Below are 22,935 nucleotides of genomic sequence, written 5' to 3' on the forward strand. Positions count from 1 at the left end.
TTTTTGTAGGAAATGCTATTGTAATTTATTATTTATATTCCTTATATCTTAAAAAAAGTAGGTTCCAGTGCCATTTTGCCTGGGTACACAAAAAGGAAGATGAGAAAACCTACTTTACAATGACTTTTATCTTAATACACTATTACCAGAACACTGGAAAATTTAGTTTTCAACGAGTAGAGAGAAATCCATTTCCAAAGCTTGCATCAGTACATGTTAAAAAAAAAAACAAACCAACTTTTATAAATAATATTATTCTTTCCATCAGGTGACATGTGGATCAGTTTACATTTAAATTCAATGATCAGAAAAGACTGAGGTAGGGACATATGTTTTGCAACTGTATGGAGTGAGATCACACAACTAAAACTGGGTGGGCATTATGAAACTGGGATGGAGACAAATCCGAGATGAGTTGTGATTAGGAAGGGGTGGAGAGGAGGAGTAGAAAAAGTAGAAGCAGGAGGGAAGTAGGTGCTTCCCAAACCATGTGTGTCATCTTTAGGGAGCCAAAGAGCATGCTTTACCTGAAGTTTTGAGTGCTGCTTTAATTAAAATGTAGAGATCAACACATAAATGTAAAGAACCTAAGGTATTTTATAGGAATTCTAATTTCTTTATTCTATGTGTTCAACTTATCACTTGACTCATTTCATTCTCCAAAATATATTAAATGCCTGTTATGTGGTTCACATGGTGCTGGGGCTGGGAAAAAAGGAGATAAAAGAAAACACTGTCCCTAGACTTAAAGGGTTCACTGTCCAGTGAGAGAGACAGACGGTTTCACATTGTAGTACTGCCATGTGACAGAGGAGGTAGAGATGGTGAAGAGCTTTGATTCTGAAGCCAGGATGCCTGGGTTTGAATGCTGGTCCTTCTACTTTAGAGCTATACAATATTGAGCAAGCTTCTTACACTTTGGTGCTTCAGTGTCCTTATCTGTAAAGCAGTGCTAATAGAAGTAATTCTCAGTGTTATTATGAAATGAAATGTGCTGTAATACACAGAAAGGTCTTAATGGTGTCTGGCTATGATTACTGTTCTTGTTGTAATGGTGTGCAACACATGCTGTGGGAATATGCAAGAGAGGAAGGAGCGAGATGCAGCCCAGATACAGCAGAATAACAGTCAGAGGGCTTTCCAGATGAGCTGAGATTTGAATGGAGTTCTGAAGTCTAGTAGGACTTAAACATAGGTGTGTAAAAGTGGGGGAAATGGTGAGAAAGTGTGGGACAGCTTGTGCAAGTGCATGGGAAGAGAAGTCACTGAGAGTCTGAGATACCTGGAGAGGTTGAAGAATTCTAGGGAATTTAGATTTTTATCCTAAAGACTTTACTCAGTGTTTTTGTCCTTATGCCTGCTGGTCATCTCATTCTTTGTTTTCAATAACAGCCCCACCTCCCCAGCCATTAATTTTGATTCACCTCTATTCAGTTACATACTTCGCTACAAGGTGACCTTATTTAAAAACATATTTAACTAGGTCATCTCTGTTTAACAACCTAAATTTTATCCCTTATTATTCTGTAGACTGAATCTAAATAACATGGCCAGTATCCGAATTCTTCTGCTTTCCAAAAACACGTACACAAATTTACCTCTCTTATTCCCATCTCCTTCCTCTCTTTGCAGATTTTATTCATCCCAGTCTAAATTTACACAAGCAGTTTCCTCTTTGGAATTTAAATCTCCCTAGATAAATTTTAGTTTTTTAAGAACAGGCTCATCTTTGACCATCCTGAAGAAAAAGTTTGACCAAACCTCACACCATGTTGATAAATTTCTGGCACCACAGTCCCTTGGTTTTGATCTTCACAATCACAAAGCTTAGGCTGACTTTTCCCCACTTCTCTCTCCATCTCGTTCATGCCTTCCTTATGAGTGGAGAGTTTGCCTTCTAGATATCTTCCCAATATACACAGAGTACATCTACAGTATCTTGTACACTGAAAAGCCCAACAAATGCTTGTTGGATGAACATGTAAGATATAAACATAGCTCGTAATACAACCTCCTTAATAACATGCCAAGATTATTATGTGAAAGTTGCATTCATCTTCAAAGATCAGCTTACAGAAGACAACTAAGTTGGAAGACAATCAAGATGGCTGATATTTACTTAGGGGTACACAGTTCACATAGATAAGCATAACATTAAAAAAAATTGGAATTCTTTCAATTCCTTTTAAAGTGGAGCTTTAGAAGAATTTTAAAGTTGAACTTCTATTATAAAATGTAAGTAAAGACATAGAGGAATTTAGAACTTAGAGTAAATCCCTGGACATTAGGGTTTAGAAGGAGTAGAACCACCATTCATTCAATGTCTGTTGTGTACCAGTCCTCACAAGACTGATAACTTCATGTAAGTTATCTCAAAAAAAACTTTCCAACATCTCCTTCCAATAGAAGTAATTATCATGATGGCCATTTTATAGCCATTGCTAATGTGGCTCAAAAACTTTAAGCTCTCCTTCCAAAATCTTACATCCAAGTGATGAATTTGGGATATGAATCCAGGTCTGTCTGACTCTAGAGCAAAAGTGCTTTGAGAGGTGGTGTCGACTTCATGGTTAGAATGGCAGTATTTAGATATAGGTTAAATAACTTGACAATTTTGGACAAGTAACAAAACTTTCTTCACCTCGGTTCCTCATTTCTTATTAATTTACCCTAGATAATCTCTAAAGCTCTTATAACTAAATACTTGTGAAGAAGTGGCATCTGTTTTTAAAGTCATATTGATTTAAAATCAATGATTTTGAAAGTCAGGGAAAAGTTGTGCATATCAGTGGATTAAATGTTAACTATAGCAGGGATATATAACTAGAGTGAAGGGGTTTATCACTTGATACAGCTTTGTTTGGCATGGTAAAATAATTATCTTTGTAATAAAATAAAAATCTAACAAGTACAGGGAAAACTATAGCATTTTCAGTGGTGAACTAAGTTAGAAAAATCAGTCAATATCTTTTCTTTTATATAACTTGTTAATCGAGATTGAATAATCTCAAATTTTACCTGATAACACTTTTCGCTTGGGCTGGGCTATCTTATAATGTCTTTCTGCATTCTACTCTAGTTAAATATGCATGTTAGAGGAGAGTGACATGATTCTAGATTCAGTCATGCGTTGAGTGCTTGTCTTTACTTTCATTACCCTAAAGGAAAAAATCAGTAATCGTAATTTTACTAGACTCTCAAGACTCTAACCTCAGTATTGTGCAACAAAGTATAATACATGAAAAAGAAAAGTCTAGAGTAACACTTATGTATAAGAAAGTTGAATGTGATAATTATCACTAAAATTTCTCTCTTGTCCTGAAGAATCTAGTTAAAATTATTAAGTATCTTGAGTAAATTAGAACTGGCTTGAACCCAGAACTTGTAATGGACGGAATGCAATGAAATGCCAATACACAGAAGGACTCTGATCATGATCAGTTAAAACCGTTTCCCCCCATATTGACTTCTACCATTTGACTCTTGCAAAGAAGGAAGTTAGGTCAGTGCTAATACTGAACATTCTTCTCTCAAACATAGTCACACTGAAAACTAGCTATATCTTCTTTTGCCTACAAGGTTCTGAGCATCTTGTCACATAACTTCATTAAGTGAAATGAAAATCTTCTTCATCAAGCCATCAGTATGACAGAAACTCCAAGGCATAAACTGCCATTACATTTGAGGACATTTTGATATATTTATACGCTCAGGGTTCAGATCTGGCTTGTAGGAAACCCTAATTAAAACTAGCCGTTAGAGAAAGGAGACTCCAAGAAAAGATAAAAATGAATCCAAGTTACTTGAAAATATAACACAAGCATAAAAATAAGAAATATCATGAAGGCTGAAAGACTGAAAAATTAGGTTTCTTTTTACTACCCTTCACAATGGACTATGATAAAAATTCAGTTCTTTCTGGGTTCCTATAAGTAAAAAATTCTAACAAGCAGAGAACAGAATGAGGACCATGCTCTACAACAAGTAAGTCCAATGCATATTATCAGTATAAAGACCATAGGTAAAAGTGTGTCTCTTTACCACTTGCATTTTCATACACCAAACGGGTAATTCTAGACTATAGTTAAATGACTCCAAATACAGGCTAATAAGCCACATACACACATACCACACAAAATTTAAACATTAACTTAATGGACATATAGCCTTTAAAAAATTGTTTCCCTCAGAAAACATATTTTGTAATAATACAGAAGAAATGTTTAAGGACAAAAAGGAAAGGTTGGTAGGCATACCCCAAATATTTCTGAAGGGAAAGTTTATCGTGAAATCCTACAAATAGTAATGTACAAACCAATTGCCTATTTTCTGACCACAGTGGTAATTATGCTAACTGGAATCATATTTTTGTAAATCAAAGAGAAATTTAAAAATGTGTTTTCCAACTTTAGTTTTAAAGTAGTAATCTAAGTATGTGGTGTAAAAAGTTAGTATTCAGTAAATATGGAGGGTAACTCATACCTTAAATTCCTCCAAGATTTTGTAATTTTTCCCATGATATTCACAAAAGTTTTTCACTTCTTTGCACTCAGGACAGCATCCATTGTGTTCCACTTTAGTACACTTTGGGTGAATTTTAGGGCATTCTGGCTGGTCGCAAACAGGTCCATCCAGAGCACAGACGCATGGACAGTTGGAATGCCCTGGGAAGAATCGTTCTCCCAACTTGTATACAAAGCCGCTGTCATCCACACACCCTTTCCCTCGATAGTCATCAAAAATCAGATTGTCATTACTGGAGGTCTGGTCACCTTCATCAGCAGGATAGTCTTCATGACTGATAGCAGCAGAGGTGACCAATCCAGGGATGACCAACAGAAGTATGCAAGCTTCATGAATATGAAGAGCCATCCCCCTCCTTAAAGGCTTCTGGATGTGCTCCTGATATTAGATACACTCAGCGCCTTCCATGGGAACACAAGAGGGGTAGGCTGAAAATTAAATATTTAAAAAGAACAATTTGACATATATAAAGAGAATATAGATATATTTAAACTCATGCTCTTAACCTGCTTACTTGAGCTAGATCTGGAGGATACCAAGATCTTATACTTAAATACTAAGTTCATGCAACCATCTGTACTTTATTATAAAGTTTGGAGGGTTGATAAATGTGTCCTTTATGGAGTTATTTCACCTAGGAATCTTCAGCTTAAATTTACCTTATGAATTTCAAAGGTCTTGCCTTGTCTAAATTGTAAGAAGTGGTTTCACTGAGACTCCAAGGGGGATTTTACTAGTAGTTCCTTACAAATGACTCAAGAGTATTTGAATTCACCTTCTCTATTATTCTTTAGACTAATCAGTGGTAGAATGTATGTAGGTTACAATCATCTGTATGAAAACTCAAGAGATTAGTGAGGAAACATCCTACTTCTAAAACAAAGGGAAGAAACCAACAGTTGAGTGTAAATTATAATTGGGTTGAAGCTAGTGTAAAGCCCATAGTTGGAGAACAGTGGTCTCAATATGGGTTACTTGTATTAGTGAGCATGAATCTGGATTTTGAAACATAGTTAAGAAGGAAAATAGAACAACTATTCCACAATGAATAAGAGAAAGAAAATTTTAATAAATAAGCAAATGCCATGTATTAAAAGGATTTGTTAAAAATTTATTTTTATTATTGTCCAAATCTTTACTCAGGAAGTAAGCTTCTAGTGGGCAGGAAAGATGTATCTGTAAATTATTCTTATAGCAGCTTGATTCTAGTATCCATGTAATAAATACTATTCGAATTAATTACTTCAATTTAAAAAAATGTCACGTAGTCTTGAAAAACATACTTTTTTTTGACATGCCAAAGATATTTGCATTTAGGCAATTTGCACAAAAATGCCTGTGTAAATAAAACTGGTTATTGAAGTTTCTTAATAAGATGTTGCCACTCATAGGAAATATACCTTATTAATTTGGTGTCATTTACTCTTGTAAACTTCACTTAGTATTAGTGCTTGGTGGGTAGTTTTGGTAGTGGTTTCTTATTTAAATGTTTTAGAGTGACTAACTCATAGAAAGCCTTGGGGAAACTGTGACTTTAGGGAGTAATAGGTAAGAGAAGTGCCAGATAGTTCATTTGCCTATTTAAATGCTACTGGCTTTATGCCAATATTGTTAAAATTATACATAGGACATTTTCAGATCATCTATAAATATTATTCATTGGTTTATGTTCAGGTTATAATAGCAAATGGTAAACTCTTAGTCTAACATATATAGGTGATTATTTTAAATGAGCTAAAGATGGCATTAGGAAACTTCCTGAACTATTATATTTGCATTTCAAGTTAGATATGCAAATTTTCATAATAGTAAAATGGAAGGTAGTATAATCACATCTTCCTTAAAGAGAAAACTGCTCTCTAATGTTAAAATTCCTTTGGGGTAGGTAATGCTAACGGAGATAGATTTCTTTTAACAAATGTCAAAAATAATGAGTCATGACAGAACAAAAAAATGCAAACCTATAATTCTACTTGAGAAGCTGGAAGCTCCCTTTGACAAAGCATTTTTTCTCTTAAATTACTACAGAGGCCACAAATATAACAGAAGCTTCTGAAAAAGCATAATTTACTAATTAAGGCATGCATTTATACATCTGTTACATATTTAGAATGTTTATCTTAGAAGAAAAAGGGGCTATTGTGTTTTCTTATAGTTTTTAGTAGTATCTGTCAATACATGTAAGATAAGTCACAAAATACACTATCATTCTGTTTCAAAAGGACAGACAGAAAATCATCTCTGCAAGCTACAGGTAGGCATTAATGTGTCAGGTTAGGGTAGATATAAACTTAAAGGTAAAAGTAAAGGCGTAACACCCACTTTATATAAACATTAAACATACTTTTATTATATGAAATACATTATAAAATCTGTATAGAGAAAACAAGGTGTTTTCAATATAAGAAAGTTATTAGTCATCTTTTTAAAAAAGCATTCTTTATCAATGCACTACTCTAGTGCATTTTAAGATACTATTTAAGAGAAGAAACATTAGAGAAATCAAAATGTTTATCTGAAGATTTTTCATAAGTAAGTAAACATTGCTAAACTGAAGATCACTTCCCAGCTAAACTTTCCCCCCTCCCCATATTGCTACATATGATTTAAAATGACTGCATCTATTTCTTTGAGAAAACAAACATAACTCATGTCATAAGATACACTTACCTAATCACTCTGGAGGTTAATGGTGGTGGTGGGGGTCATAGACCAATATGAACTAAAAGAGCAGGTATGTTTTAGGAAAGCAGTTTCTCTTTAATTATCCAAAGAATACATTTTCAGGCTTGAATTAAAGGCAATCCATTCTACCTCCCATTTCAAACCACAGTCAAGGAGCAGTCTCCCGCCCTTCCAGAGAGAAACACAGCAGACACACATAAGAAATATGCTTTAGACCTGTCTTCAGAATTCAAAGCAAGAAGCAATGCTGGTCCTGTAGCAATCCAGACCCCAGTAGCAGAATCATGTTGAACTTATTTTTAGGCTTTTCCCAGGTCCTTCTATGAAATTTCCTGGCTGATTACGCCTCCTCCACACATGAGTTCACTTACACAGTGTTTGCTACGGCAGTAGAGGTGATTTGGCTAGGCTCTGAGGATCAAAATCAGCAACAGCATGCTGTAGCTTAAAGCCTGCTCCGCCGGCAGTATCATCATCATCATCCACAATACGTTGCTTGAATCCCCTTTTACACATCAGAAAATACTAACTGTGGACGTGAAGGAAAGGAGCAACTTTAGCTGGGTTTCTGCATCACTGGGAGCAGTTTGCAGACTGCTGATTTGGAGCTCATTCTATGCCGGCAGCCGGGAATTCCTCAGCACCACGGACAGCGCCAACAACTGGCTTCAAAGCCCAGCTCAGTCGAAATCCCGAGCTGCTCCTTCAGACCGGGCTAGAGTGTTCTCTAAGCAGTCGCACTTTATACAGAGGATGCGTGCATTAGGAGGGGGAAAGGCATTTTGTATTTGAGACACTTATTTGCATTGAAATTACAGTAAAAGTGAAAAAAATTGTAATTATACCTAATGCATTCTTGCATTGGCTGCAGAGATGAAAGTTCCGGAAGAGCCTTGCATTTAGATTTAAGCCATCTGCAGTCTCCGATTATTAACAGATAAAGCATAATCATTGTCAAAGAATCTGTGAAAATGTATGCTCCCCGATTCTACTTGACCCTTTGGCTGCAGAAAGGCTTCTCCTGTGCTACATGATTAAACTTCAGGTCTTCCTGCAGTTTAAATTTGATTTAAAACAAGTACCTTGGTTCTCCTGCAGTTTGTTTTCTAACATTCAAAATCAATCTCCTGTAATTCATCTACTCTGTCATTAGGCGTCATTGTAAAGCTGTTTCTTCCAAACAGCTAGCAAGGATGCTGTCTCGAAATTCTTATCAAAATGAGAAAGAAAAAAGACCCAGATACAAATAAATTAGCAGAAAGGTTTTTTTTTTATTATTATTATTGGTAACAATGTGAGTGCTAAAATGTATATCCAAAGTGTGTTTTAAATCAAATTGCAAATGTTACCTGCTGGCATATTTAGCCAGATATTTACTGGTTTGGGACTGTATGAGATATTTTCAAGCTCTAAAGTGAATGTCCTCCACAGTGGGATATGCTGACTGTCAGGACCACATTCGAACGGTGCCGTCAGAACCTCCGGAAAACAGAGTCTCTCCATCGTGAGAAAACACGACCGTGTGAGCCTCACTCTCATGGCCCATCAATTTGTGGATCTGCCCCGATTTAAGATCCAGCAAATGGATAACCCCATTGCCACTTGCCTGAGCTAAAACTCGACCTGACGAGAGAGAGGGAGAGAGAGAGAAAGGCAGGCAGGCAGAATGAGTATCAAAGTTTTATTTCAAGCAGTCACAGTTTATAAGCAACGGAATATACAATTTTGTTTCAGTTATAATTCAGACTCATTTTATTTTAGATGTCAGCCATTAAATATGAACTAACTCCTGGCTGTACAGGAAATAATTCCAGTCAAAATTAAGACATGGCAGTGATTAGATTATAAAATTTTAAAATGCTCTACCTACTTTATATGCAGAGTCATCAAATGCCCTGCTAGTCTCTTTATATTTGAGATTAATAAATAATTTTGAAAAGATGAGATTGAAAACAACGAAGAATGAAGCTTTCTTTTTCAAGTGAATTATTTCTGCAAAACTGTTAAAAAGCATAGGATTCATAATGTATCTATGGCAAAGCTATATATGTACATATATACATACACACAAGAGATAATTTATATTTAAAATTCGCATTTTACTTAAACTTTATCAAATCATTACTTAGAACTATAGTATACATTTATGCTTTAAAATTGTGACACTCAGCGCATTTATTTTTGAAGCTGAAGTGAAAATAAATACCTCCATTTCAAAGACATCTTAGGTTTTTTCACTCTAATTTAAAATTCTGTTAAACTAAAATTTTGTTACATAAGAACTAAATATAGCACAGAGTATTCTCATCATTTTTATACTACATATTTGTTAGTGAATAATTTCCTTAAAGTGGAAAATTTATCGGCAATCCAGTTCTGACGAATATTTTTATTAAAGAATTCCAGAAGCAAACTATCAGGGAATTTGGAGGTAAGTAAAGGCAATAGAATATGTCTACATAAGCTCAGTACATGGAGTAAATAAATGACATTAGTATTAGCCAGGGGATTATCTAATCATACTTAGAAGACATATATTATCTTTCCACTAATAACCTTTACAATTTATTAACTAAAAAATAAAATTCATTACACTCTTTCAACATGGCAGATACTAGATTTAGTACCTAACATAGGTAATACCATATAATCTTTACAATAGTTAAAGAGAGGCTTGGAAAGGCTGGATAACTTGCTTAAGATGACACCCTAGGAACGGAGGAAACTAGTATTTCATCACAAGCACTTTGAATCCAGAGCCTGGGCCTTCATTGTGTTTTCCACACCCAGCATAGCATTGTTATCAGTGATGCCTTCTTGACAGATGTCAAGTAGGTGACAGACTGTAAAAGTAGAATCTGTCCAGTCCGTAATAAAAATTCTCTGGCATCACCAAAAAACTCATAGAGAAATAGTTAATCACAAATTATAACCCAAGTTGCCATGAACATCTCTAAAACAGAGAAAAGTTAAGTTATATAAGTAAAGCTAACCATGATAAATATGGCCTATTTGCAAACCTTTGTATCTGCTGGGCTTCTTCATCTACAACAAAGCCTGACACAGCAAAGATCCTTAGGATGGATTAGTGTCCAAAGCAGCAGATGTGAATATTTATTATAAACCCTCTTCTACTAAGTCTTTGCTGACAGAGGCATTACATATGGATTTCACTTCCAGTTTCACTCTATAGGCAATTGTTTGTGACTTTCCTAAGGATCAACTTTTTTCTTGTAGTCTTCGTACAACAGCTAGGAAAGTGGTAAGTATTATTTTCTGATTTTGAAACCAAACAAAACCAAACAGAATCAAAGCTCACCAAGTAAAAGGGAGTTCAAGATTTGCAGATACTGATTGGTATATATAAAGTAAACAAGTTCTACTGTATAGCACAGGGAACTATATTCAATATATTGTAGTGGCTTATAGTGAAAAACAACATGAAAATGAATATATGTGTATTTGTGTGTGACTAAAGCATTGGGCTGTACACCACAAACTGACACTGTAAACTTTTTTTTCTTCTATTTTTATTTAAGTGTAGTCAAAGTAAAAGGAAAGGATTTAGCTTTTAAACCATTATCTTTTGTTGAAGTCAAATCTGTAAAAATTGTAACTGGAAATTATTTATGACGGTTCTTGGTAATTTCTGGAAGTTTGTTCAATAAAATAGAGAAAAAAATGATAATATTGGAACTTAATGACAGGATTATATAATTCAGTAGCATTGAGCCTCAGATACTTCAAAAATATGTCTTTGTTAGAACAGATTTGAGTCAGCAAGTTTAGAGTGAGCTTTCTCAGGTTTACTTGAACTCATTTTCAAAAGACTGCAAGATTGTGTGTATATATTTATATATATACACTTCCTAAAAGGGGTATAAATTTATAATCATGTTCAACTCTGAAGTATATTAGATTATTACATGACATATAGTGTCTGACCTAAAACTGGTTTTACTGGAAATGGAGATTGAACTCTTTCTAAGTTACAAGATTTTCAAAACTACTTACCAGGATGTGTCGGTTACTACTTTTAGTATCTCGTTGGTGTGAGAGAGAGGTGGCACTCTCAAAAAAAAAAAAAAAAATTTGAAGTATGATTATTGGTGGCATCCCTGGAAAGTAGAGTGTTTACAAACATGTGCATGGCTGTCTTTCTAAATATCCTGGTTATTGGCAGTAAATAACAAACTATGCTATGAATCACTTGTCACCTCAATGTTAGGGTCTTAATGATGAATTTATGAAGAAGAGATGATTTGCCTGCATCCAACTTGGTCAGTGGAATTAAAATATGGTAGATATAAAATTTTAAATAGTACAAGTTTTCATAAATCCTCACAGTACTAATAATGGTCATGTTAAAGTAAATATGCCTCTTTAAAAATGTGAAATAAAAATAAATGATTATATTTATTTCTACTTTAAATTTTATAACATTTAATAAAATATTTAACCATTATAACCTTTTAATAAAATATTGTCTTCTAACATACAATCCCTGAGTAGATTATATAAAATACCATTTAGCATGCTATTTTAAGAATAATTATACTAAATTATCAATGTACACATTCCACAAATATAATATGGGTTAAAACTATAAGATTAAAAAACAGTAGGATAGTTTGTCAACATTGATTTTAAAATAAAAATAGCTAAATTGATTTATATTTAAAAATATAACTATTTGAACCTCTATCTACTATGTAAAAAAAATGATTTGCTTTTTTTTTTTTTTTTTTTTTTTTTTGGTTATTATTTATTGGGATGCCCAAACTTTTCACAGAATGAGGAGAAAATAGGCAGTCTGGGGAGATTGACATGATTATATAATTGGTATTCTTTTATATAAGTTAGTGAACAGCAACAATGAGTGGTTATGACTATCTCTTCATTCATATATTCCTAAAAAAATCTTAATACTTATTTTTATTTATCAAGACTTCATAGTATTTTCTCATTGATCAAATCACCGTCTTCTTTGTTCACCAATAGGTTTGAATGAGGATAACATGTATTGCCATCCATTTTACTCAGATCCAGTAAGTAAACCTATTGGATTAATTTGTCAACGTCTTTTGACTTAGGGAACAAGTCTAAGAATTTCACCTACATTCAAAGTATTGCTCTATTGGATGAGCCAACAAACCTTTAAAAATAAGTATTTCTCTCAAATTTTAGTTGTAAATAAACTTATAAGTTAAGATGATATAGCTTCTTTATATTTTGTTTTTAAAAAGCAATTTCTTTAATAAAATAAGTCTAGTAATATCTTGAGCAAAGCAATCTTGATCAAATTTGGTATAAAAACCTGAATCTTTGAATGTGCTTTCTAATATAAGCATCATTAGCAATAGAATCTCTTCAAGTTTATGAAATGAATTAGCCCATAGAAATTGGTAACCTTTTATCTGGATATATGCAATCACTTTGGATAAACCAACATAAATCAGAGACTCAATCACATGCTAACAAAATGTGCAAATAAAATGTTGGCACTTTTCAAACTAAAGAATTTTAGTTTTAGATACATACATGTGTGAAAATTCTATTTGACTTTGAGCATATACACCTAAAATAGCCAAGAGTTATCTTAATCTTTCCAACACTTACCTCCTAACCTCGACAAATTCTTATATTTAGGAATTCTGCATAAGAACTATTGCAATATTTTTGACACTAAGTATGAAACTTGATATAATCACTGCTTCATGCATGCTTGCTGCAGGAGGAGTTGTGGTATGATATAAATAGTAGTACGATATTTTTTGAAAAGAATGTATGAGGCTTTTTTCTTTCAGGGCTGCTAGAATGAGTTCCCAGTAGCCATCATTTATTGAGCATCTAGAACTCTAGAGCTGCACCTGTTACCGCACACGTTCTGCACACAACCCTATGAAGTAGATATCCTCACTTTTAGCAAATGAAGGAGGAGACTCAGAAGGTAAAGCTGGGAACTGAAATAGCTATTATTTAACAACTCTTGCTTCATTTACAGGCTTTAAAATTTCTTTCATAAATTAAGACTCAGATAAATGTGACACTTGGGGCTTCTCTATGATTTCCTAAGTAAATAGGCTCAAATTTAATGCTTATGTTAATCTCATAATTATTTTCTTCAGTGTTGATTTTACTACTTTGTAAAACTTGAAAACTAAAACATCGATGTTCTTGCAGGAGTCAGAATTCATTTATATCAATTAATTCTTAAATGCACATATTGTAGTGCATTATTGTACATACTAAAAGTTTTTACCTAACCGATAACTAAAAGGACTTATGTTATATCCCTTCCCACATCTCCAGAAAAATTATATGCCTACTTCTTTCATTTCTATTTTGAACACTATATTCTGTTTATCATACTCCCAACTGCAGTGACAATCATTTCACACCTTTTCTCCTTCTCCATCCTCAACCCAAGTTTTATCTATTTTTCTTTACTACTTTTCTATAATTTGCCCATTTCCAACTGTTATATCCACACTATTGAACTCCTTATTTTTAGATGTCAGGACCATTGAAAAGATACCCCAAGTGATTTTTTGTATAATTTCTTTACTTTTGAATCTACCTATATTAATTCCTACAGCTTTCTCCAATTATTTCACTCCCATCCTAAAATACCATAAATTTGAACTGAACAACAAAAACAGTAGAAACAGTGACAACACTGAGACCCCTTACAACTCTGACATTCAGGTTTGGTTTTGTTTTTTTTTAGAGCCAATCATCTCATTTTATGTATACACAGCTGAGATGAAGTGACTTGCCCAAGGTAAGAAAATGTACTCATAGCAATTGTAGAGCCTGGTTACAATCAGATCTTTGACTCTTAAATAAGTGCTCTTTTTACTATTTCCTTCTGACCCTGAATAATGTCTTAGGATAGAGAGCTTAAAAGTCATGCTAAGATACTAATACAAATCTGCATTTACTCACATAAGTACACTCTTACAAGAACCCTATGTTCTCCATCAAAATTTTGCTATCACTTGAGCATATTTTTCACTCCCCCACCTTTGAGTTATTGCTTCTGTGATTCCCTCTGGTAGATATTCTTATCTCCATGGTCCCCTACCTTATCTTCCTAAAAAAAAGTCAACCCATTGATTAAATCCCAGTTTACTAAGCTGGTACAAGGCATCCCTAGTGAGGAAGATCTTTCTTTTCTGAGCATTTGTTGCATTTTATGCATACTATTTATGTGGTAATAAGATGCCATAATTTATAGTTAACCATCTATTTTTCTTGCCTTCTTAACTGTAATTACTCAAGAACGGAGTCATGTACATTTTTACTTTCACCCCAGTTTAGCACCTAGGCTGCTGTAGTCAATACTCAGTCATAATAGTAAGTTTTCACAACTACCTTTTTTAGTCCTTTTTACTTGCCAAGCACTTTTCTAAGCACTTCATACACATTATCTCACTACTTTTTTTTTTTTTATAACAACCCTATGGGGGTGAATATATACCTGCATTATCCATTTATAGTAGCCACTACTCACATACGGCTATTGAGCATTTGAAATGCAGCTACTACAAATTGAAATGCACTGTAATTGTAAAATGCTTACCAGATTTTAGAGACTTATTATAAAAAAATGTAAAATATTTCATTTATAATTTTTATGTTGATTACATATCACAGTGATGCTAGTTTGGCTATATTACAGTAAATAAAATACATTTTAAAATTAATTTCACATGTTTTTTTAAAGACATGGCTACTAAAAATTTTAAATGCTATATATAGTTCACATTATTTTTCTACTGGACAGTGGTAGCATATATTCTGTTTCAGAGAGGAGAAAAAACAAGACAGAGAAAGATAAAAGCAACTTCTCTAAGGCCAAAGCTTGTAAGTGCTGGAATTTGGTCATGAGGCCTCTATGACTCCAACGCCAATGCTCTTATCCTCTACGTCATGCCCTAATACCTCCAGATGAATTTTTATCGATTGACTCAATGTTGTCTCTTCTGTTGTGATTAAGCGGCCCCTTCTAAAATGTAACATGAGTCAGAGTAAATACCTCTTGGGTGTACAGCTCCAGTTTCCAGCTGAATCTATGCTTGTTTCTAGGAATACTTTCAAATTAATTTCTATTTAGGCACAAGAAATATTTCAAAAATTTCATTTCTGTGGTTACCCTAGTGGTACTTACTGACTCTGAGAATCTTATTGTACAATTAGCTTCCTGGGAATAAGTGAAAGCAGCCTTTATTCTTGTAGGGCTCAAAGAGCCCATCCGTATACCCAAGATTCAATAGTGCCTGAATGAGCAGAAAAGATACCGTCACATCTTTAGGTGAGTGTTTTCTATAACATCTTAATATAAATGTACTTTATTTTTGCTCTCAGGAAAACAAACTAGAATACATCATCCATCTAATGCTTATGCTTTCAACATTGACTAGTATTATTTCCTCAGACTCACCCAAGTGATATTTTTCAACACAGTAAACATTTTATCCAATTCCTTACATGAATTGTTCATGAAAACAGTTCTTGTTGAAAGATTTTAACTTAATTTGTTTTGCATAAAAGATTCCTTCAGAATTAAAGATAAAATTAAATTATTAGATTAATAAAGTAAAATTATCTAGAGATACAGGGACCTTTCCAGCTGTCAATATGACAATTAATACTCCCTGAAATTCCAAATAAAAATCATGAGCTGAATCTCTCAAAGACTAAAGGCTGCTTTCCTAAGTCTTTCACTTATTCCCAGGAAGGGAATGAAATATGGCCTCCTTGTTAGACAAGAACTTCTCTACATGGGCTGTCTTCTGAATATTACAGAAATCCTGTGTGAGATGCACCTGAAGTCCTAAAAATTAAGTAAAAAAAATTTACTTGATTTTTCAATCAAGTAAAAATTAGTGGTCAGGTTTTAAGAAGGTGCTGTTTCAGGGACACTTGCCATGGTAGTTTAGTCACTGGCCAAAAGAATACCATTTTGTAATGGAATATTCAGATAAAGAAAATAGGTACTTCATGAAATTCACTAGGTCAGGTTGGCAGGAATCTTTGAGTTGTTGTTGTTGTTGTTGTTAAAATTCACAACACCACTTAATGTAGCAAGAGTTAGAAGCCAAGCTTCCTTGGAAAAGTCCTTAATTGCTCTATTATTTACCCAATGAGCCATCAGCTATCATGTAGTATAAGCCACAGCAACTGTGGATACATAGATTGTTTGGGTCAAAGATGAATAGAGTCCTATTTAATGAGACTCACTGAATGCTGTATCTATTAAAACTATAAACTTCTTGTTAGAAAATTAATTCAGAAGGCTTATTTTTCTTATTACTCTGTCTACATATGTAACGCATGTATTAGCAAAATTGTCACAAAGTGCACTTATATGTTTAATCATATTACAAAAATATAATTTGCCAGCAATATTATAAGTCAACAGTTGACTAAAACTATGAAGTTTTCTATTTATACTATCAGGAATAGCTTTGTTTTGGATTAAATGCATGTGTCTGCATGAATGGAATTCTGTTGTAAGAAACAGAAGCTGACTCAAAATTTTTAAGCTTTTTACAAATAATGAAAATGGGAATGAAAATACATCATTACATTTCTCATTAAAATAAGTTCAGTAATTTCTTGTGATTATTCATGCTCTGATTAAATTTCAAGCAGTATGTTCCCACCAAAAAACAAACACCCATTTTACATTTCATTTCAATTAGTCTCATACACAGATCATAGGAAACTTATCACAAATACACATGAATGAAGTCTAAAACAGTTGTAATGCCGTATATGAAATAACATATCAGAGTGGAGAAGGGAGGCTTTGATCAATAAGGAAATGATTTTTATACACATCAGAACCAATTTGAAGCAATTCTCTCAATCAATATAGATAGGCAGAAACGCTTCTCAGCATTTATTACCTGTGGAGAGCATTATTGATTAATTGTATTGATTTTTAGAATGCATGTGGAGAGGCAGCTGTTGTTTCTTTAAAAGATGCCTCAAAATGAAACGTATCAAGAAACTCGTAAGTTTTGAGGATTTGCATTAATGGCTCAACCTGGGTCGTTACTCAGAATTTCAAAAACATCATTGAAGGAGATGTGAAATTTGATTTAGTTTATTTTGTACCCTATTCCTGATCAATACATTTTAGAAAAAAAAATTTCTTGGGAATTTAACTTGCCTAAGTGCTAGTAACAATGCATAAACTTTTCCACTATTTTTTACTATGTATCTCCTCTTGCTAAAAGGTTTAAACTTTTCTCTTGTAGGCAAGAACTGCTTGAACAAGGATTAATTTGAGTCAAAGTTTAAATATAGACTAAAAAATAAATGCATTTTAAATTTCTTTGGGTAAAAACTCGTATCATAAAAAATGGCAATCGAGGGAAAGTTTCATTATCTTATTTTAGGACTCTAGTCAAGCAGATGTGTTTACCTTATTTAGAATAGACAATGTATTTAATGGATACAACAAACAGAGGATGAAGACACAATCTATTATTATTATGAATGTTGCTTATTAAGCAAGTGAATTTTGTTCACAGACTATGTTTTATATATTTGCCCTAAAGTTTTAAACAAATAGGGCAATTATTTTTTTCTTTTACTTGAAATCCACATGGTATTTAGGAAGGCAGTTCTTTGATACTGCAGAAATTCCTAAAATTCAGCAGGTGAATAAATTTAAAAAGTCAAGTCTTTTTCCTGCTAGGAACAGAGCTTTTGGTCTTACCATATGTAGTTTTTAAACTATGGCCCCCCTCCTAGGAGAGCATGAATGAATAATGTCTTGAACAAGAACTTTCCTACATGAGCTGTCTTCTGAATATTACAGAAATCCCGTGTGAGATGCACCTTAAGTCCTAAAAACGTCCTAATTATTGAATCTATTTAGACTATCAACAGCCACCTGCTTTCATTAAGAAATCCTTGTAGACCTGTTTCCTAACTTGGTCTTCACCTATGCAGCTGATCAGTGTTGAAATAATATTTATTCAGGGACCCATGCACCTGGAGCTTTGCAAACATTTCAGAAAAGCTTTTGCTGATGTCAGAGGAAAATCTAGTTTCAGTTCAGTTCTGGGAATCAGATAAGCTATGATAAAGTGAAGTTCAGTGCAAATTATAGATCACAGTATTTTGTTGTTCATGAGTAGAGAAAGGACCTGAAGGCTTGTATTTTATAACAATTAAAGCTAATTTTTAAATAGTACTATAAAGTAATTAAAGAACTTTTAGTATTTCTCATTTTTAACTACTTAAACCATAATACTTACTACAGTTTAAAAATCAGAGTTCTAATACTCTGGAAATTTTTCTCTTTATAGAGATTCGTGTATGCACTAACTTCATCATAAAGGAATTCTTCCTGAATGGGGAGTCTTGTCTGTGGGGAAGAAAATACTGTCAGCTTCTGTAATGTTGAGTTGATGAATAATTAATAATTGCATCTTTATTTTCAGAACTTTTTTCCTACTCCAGGGCAACACTGTCCGTCAGGTGACAGTGGTTAAGTAATAGCTCAGCATCACTACACCATTAATAGTTATAGTGAAGAATACGCATATGTATCAAAGATTTATAGGCAGATGATAGCCCCTTTACCCACTGCCAGGAAAAGAGAAAGAATGGCTGGGATACCAATGAGAAAGTTTTTATTATCTTTTGAGTATAGAGTGGCTAAATAAATTAAAGATGATATAATTTGTTGGTTTGTAGAAAATCATTAAACTCCTTGAAATCATAGCAAGATTAGCCTAAATTCCAAATCTGTCATAATTCATTACCTGAGGAGATACACAGACTAACACCTAAGTGATATGTTACCTTCAAAACTATCTGAAGGGTTTGACAGTAGATAATAAGTGGAAGCCAGTGGTTTTATCTTCTTTTTCCTCAGTATTTTCTATTATATGATGTACTTACAATCACAGGTTAAAGCAGTACTGTCATGTTATATAGAAAGATATTGAACAGAGAAGTTAGGTAACTTCAAGATAAGAGAGCTAGTGTTAGAGCAAGAATGCCAACCCAAGATTGCTGTAAACCTTTTCTACCCTATAGACTGGGGGAAAACAAAAGTAGTTATGCAAGGAAGCTAAGCTAATTTGGCTGTTAGATGAAGTACTAAATAAATTTATATTAACTCATAATTCTGCGAAGGCATCTTTATGGAAATCTGAAGTAATATTCTAGTGTATTGTATTCTGATGGCCGGGCTTTGTATCTCATAGAAAATTTAAAGCAACAATGTGATTAGTTCTTTACTCATTCTTTGTCCATCACACTTTCTCATTCTTACTCTGTTAACATGGCATTCCAAGTTGTTTCAAACAGGCTTTTGCTAAAAGCTAGGAGACAACTTGAGATTTAGGGCACTGATGAATATCTGGGGTTAAAGTAACAAGACAGAAATGATTAATATGTGTACATGAGACAAAAATGACAAAGCTGACATTCTTTCAGCTCTGCTTTTTGCAGTGTGGATTTACTCTTAGGCAGGCTCTTTCCACTTGGTAGTCCCAGCAGGTTTAGAGGCTCCAAAACTTAAGATCCATGGAAAGAGTACCTTTATTGCCCAGCAGTTTTATATTGGGTACAAATGGCCCTCGTTGGCTAGCTGGGATCATGTGCTTATCCCTGAACCAGTTATCACGGTTGCCCAGTAGAAAAGTGTGATGGCCCAGGCCAGGGCTGAGTGCCCACTACAAAAACTGAGAGTGTGCAAGAATTACCCAAAGGAAGATCAAGATGCTGTTTATTTAAGAGAAAGGGACACCACTGAAACAGTGCTTTACTTTCCCACTGTTTTTTCCATTTGGCAATCCAACTCACTCCATAATCTTGCTTCCTAAAAGACTCCAGTGCAATTAAACTACATCTGGCTTCACTAAGAAATCAGCACAATTATTTTGTTAGACAGATTACCAATGTTTAGAGTCCCTTGACATACTGTAAAATGCAGAAAAATCCCAAGGAAAATTACAAGGACAGTGAGGGTGAAATGGGAGTTACAGTTGCAAAAGAACAGAAAGAGATGAATACTCTGTGACAAGCAGTATGTGTTAGGAAATGAAAATTATTCCCAAATTCAGGCCTCTTTTGCATTGACTAGATACTATGATTATTAATACCCGAATTTTACATTCATATACCAATGTATGCCTGCCAAAAAAATATCATCCAAGAAAGTCATACTAAATTTCCTTTAAGTTAAATAATTGTTATAATCTCTATAATTAAAAACATGTATTAAAATTCACAAACAATAAAATAAAAAATATTTTAAAAAGAAACATATAAAGACTTAAGCATAAGACAAGATACAATAAACCTCCTAGAAGAAAATACAGGCAAAACATTATCTCACATACATCTCAAAAATGTTCTCCTAGGGCAGTCTACCCAAGCAATAGAAATAAAAGCAAGAATAAACAAATGAGACCTAATTAAACTTACAAGCTTCTGCACAGCAAATGAAATCATAAGAAAAACAAAATGACAACCTACAGAATGGGAGAAAATTTTTGCAAAAGATGAAGCCAACAAAGGCTTGATCTCCAGAATATATAACCGGCTCATCCGACTTAATAAAAACAACTCAATCCAAAAATGGGCAGAAGACCTAAATAAGCAATTTTCCAAGGAAGAAATACAAATGATCAATAGGCACATGGAAAAATGCTCAATATCACTAATTATCAGAGAAATGCAAATCAAAACTACAATGAGGTATCACCTCACACCAGTCAGAATGGCCATCATTCAAAAGTCCACAAATGACAAATTCTGGAGAGGCTGTGGAGAAAAAGGGACCCTCCTACACTGCTGATGGGAAAGCAGTTTGGTGCAGCCACTATGGAAAACAGTATGGAGATTCCTCAGAAGACTAGGAATAGACTTACTATATGACCCAGGAATCCCACTCCTGTGCATATATCCAGAAGGAACCCTACTTCAAAAAGATACCTGCACCCCAATGTTCATAGCAGCACTATTTACAACCTCCAAGACATGGAAACAGCCTAAATGTCCATCAACAGATGACTGGATAAAGAAGAAGTGGTATATTCATACAATGGAATGCTGTTCAGCCATATAAAATTGACAATATAGTGCCATTTGCAGCAACATAGATGTCCCTGGAGAATGTCATTTTAAGTGAAGCAAGCCAGAAAAAGAAAGAAAAATACCGTATGAGATCACTCATCTGTGGAATCTAAAAAAAGAGAATGAACATAAATATAAAACAGAAAGACTCAAAGACATAGAATACAAACTTGTGGTTGCCAAGGGGGAGGTGGGTGGGAAGGGACAGACTGGGAGTTCGAAATTTGTAGATACTAACAGGTATATATAGAATAGATAAACAAGATTATACTATATAGCACAGGGAAATATAATTGTAATGTTTTATATATCTATATATATCTCTATATATATATTTATAATCTTAGGATGATCTTATCCTAAGTGATAAAAGTAGGTGCTTTGAATATCTTTTTAAAGTCTAACTTTTGTACATAATTCTAAGTTAGCATTCAAAAGGTCTTCTCTAAATTGTGAACCCTATCATATAATTTTAAATATTTAGTTTTAAAATGAAATACTAGGATTTTTATACTAGTATAAGAAGCAGTTATTTAGCCAAAGAATAGATAGTAATAAGCTATGCTAATATTGAAAAATAATTATAGCTCAAACTCAAAAATTAGACTCCTAAAATCACTATACACTGCCAATTGAACTTAAAAAAAGTTGCCTATGTTGATGTGGCTTATATCATAAACACTAAAATAATACAAAGATTGTCTTAAAAAAAAAAAACAAACCACTATCATAACCAGAAAGCAGATTGAAAACACAGAACGAATTTCTTGGCCCACACTCTATGAATTGGCCAATCATAGTGCCCAAATACACCAGATAATTGTTCCACCATCTGCTTCACATTGCTTACATAGTTCTGATAGTACATTTCCTATGACTGGAGAGAGATTCCATTAAAAAAATTAAACATGATTTGGACTTTCTAAATTAGGATATTTTTCAAAATAGAACAAAAATTGTTTTTAGAGCAAATTAAAGCTTTATATGGTCCTCTTTTAATATTTCTCATGTATAACATTTTCCTGATTTTTTAACTTAATGTTACTAGTGTTGTAAAGCATGAGGAGTTCAAAATACTCCTAGTTTTTAATCAAATGCAAATATGCCTCTGGAGATGGATAGGGTCTTGTTTAATCCTGCATATAAAACACATGCATACTTTGACTTAAATAATCCTAACTTATATGAATGGCAACTTACTTAACTAGATAACTGTTTTGTAATTTTGGCAAAGATATTTATAAAAAGTATTTCATCTTTTTCCTAAGTCTCATCTATTATATACTTAATCCAATCAGTATCTTACCTTTCATGTTTATTGTTCACTGAACTAGTCTAAGAGAAAAAAGTAACACTTTTTTTAAACCCAATTCTAGATATTCTTGAACCAAGCTTTTCCAGCTGGTGATGGAAAGGATGTGGCAAGACAAAGTCAAATCTTGCATATTTCCTTCAGAGGCTATCAGCCCAAGAGCAGGGCATAATTGTAGGCAAACTGTATTTTATCATTTAAGCAGGACAGGGATAAGCTACCCAGAAGTCATCTAAGATTCATAAAAATGTCTTTAATTTCAAGAAGAGAGATTGAAAGGCTGGTTCCATACAAGATATTTA

At 33.6% G+C, this 22,935-nt stretch overlaps 2 protein-coding genes across 2 annotated transcripts in view; both read right to left on the reverse strand.

The window, feature by feature from the left end:
* Positions 1-4,932, reverse strand: part of VWC2L (von Willebrand factor C domain containing 2 like) — a 136,661-nt gene extending 131,729 nt beyond the window's left edge. The window contains exon 1 of the mRNA XM_010992481.3: positions 4,483-4,932. Within this exon, the coding sequence (XP_010990783.1) occupies positions 4,483-4,872 (390 nt within the window). The 5' untranslated portion in view covers positions 4,873-4,932. The remainder of the gene's footprint in view (positions 1-4,482) is intronic.
* A 3,577-nt stretch (positions 4,933-8,509) lies between these two features.
* SPAG16 (sperm associated antigen 16) overlaps positions 8,510-22,935 on the reverse strand; it is a 774,014-nt gene continuing 759,588 nt past the window's right edge. The window contains exon 16 of the mRNA XM_031451824.2: positions 8,510-8,832. Within this exon, the coding sequence (XP_031307684.1) occupies positions 8,657-8,832 (176 nt within the window). The 3' untranslated portion in view covers positions 8,510-8,656. The remainder of the gene's footprint in view (positions 8,833-22,935) is intronic.

The sequence above is a fragment of the Camelus dromedarius genome, chromosome 4 (genome assembly GCF_036321535.1).
Source record: "Camelus dromedarius isolate mCamDro1 chromosome 4, mCamDro1.pat, whole genome shotgun sequence".
In the NCBI taxonomy this organism is placed as follows: domain Eukaryota; kingdom Metazoa; phylum Chordata; class Mammalia; order Artiodactyla; family Camelidae; genus Camelus; species Camelus dromedarius.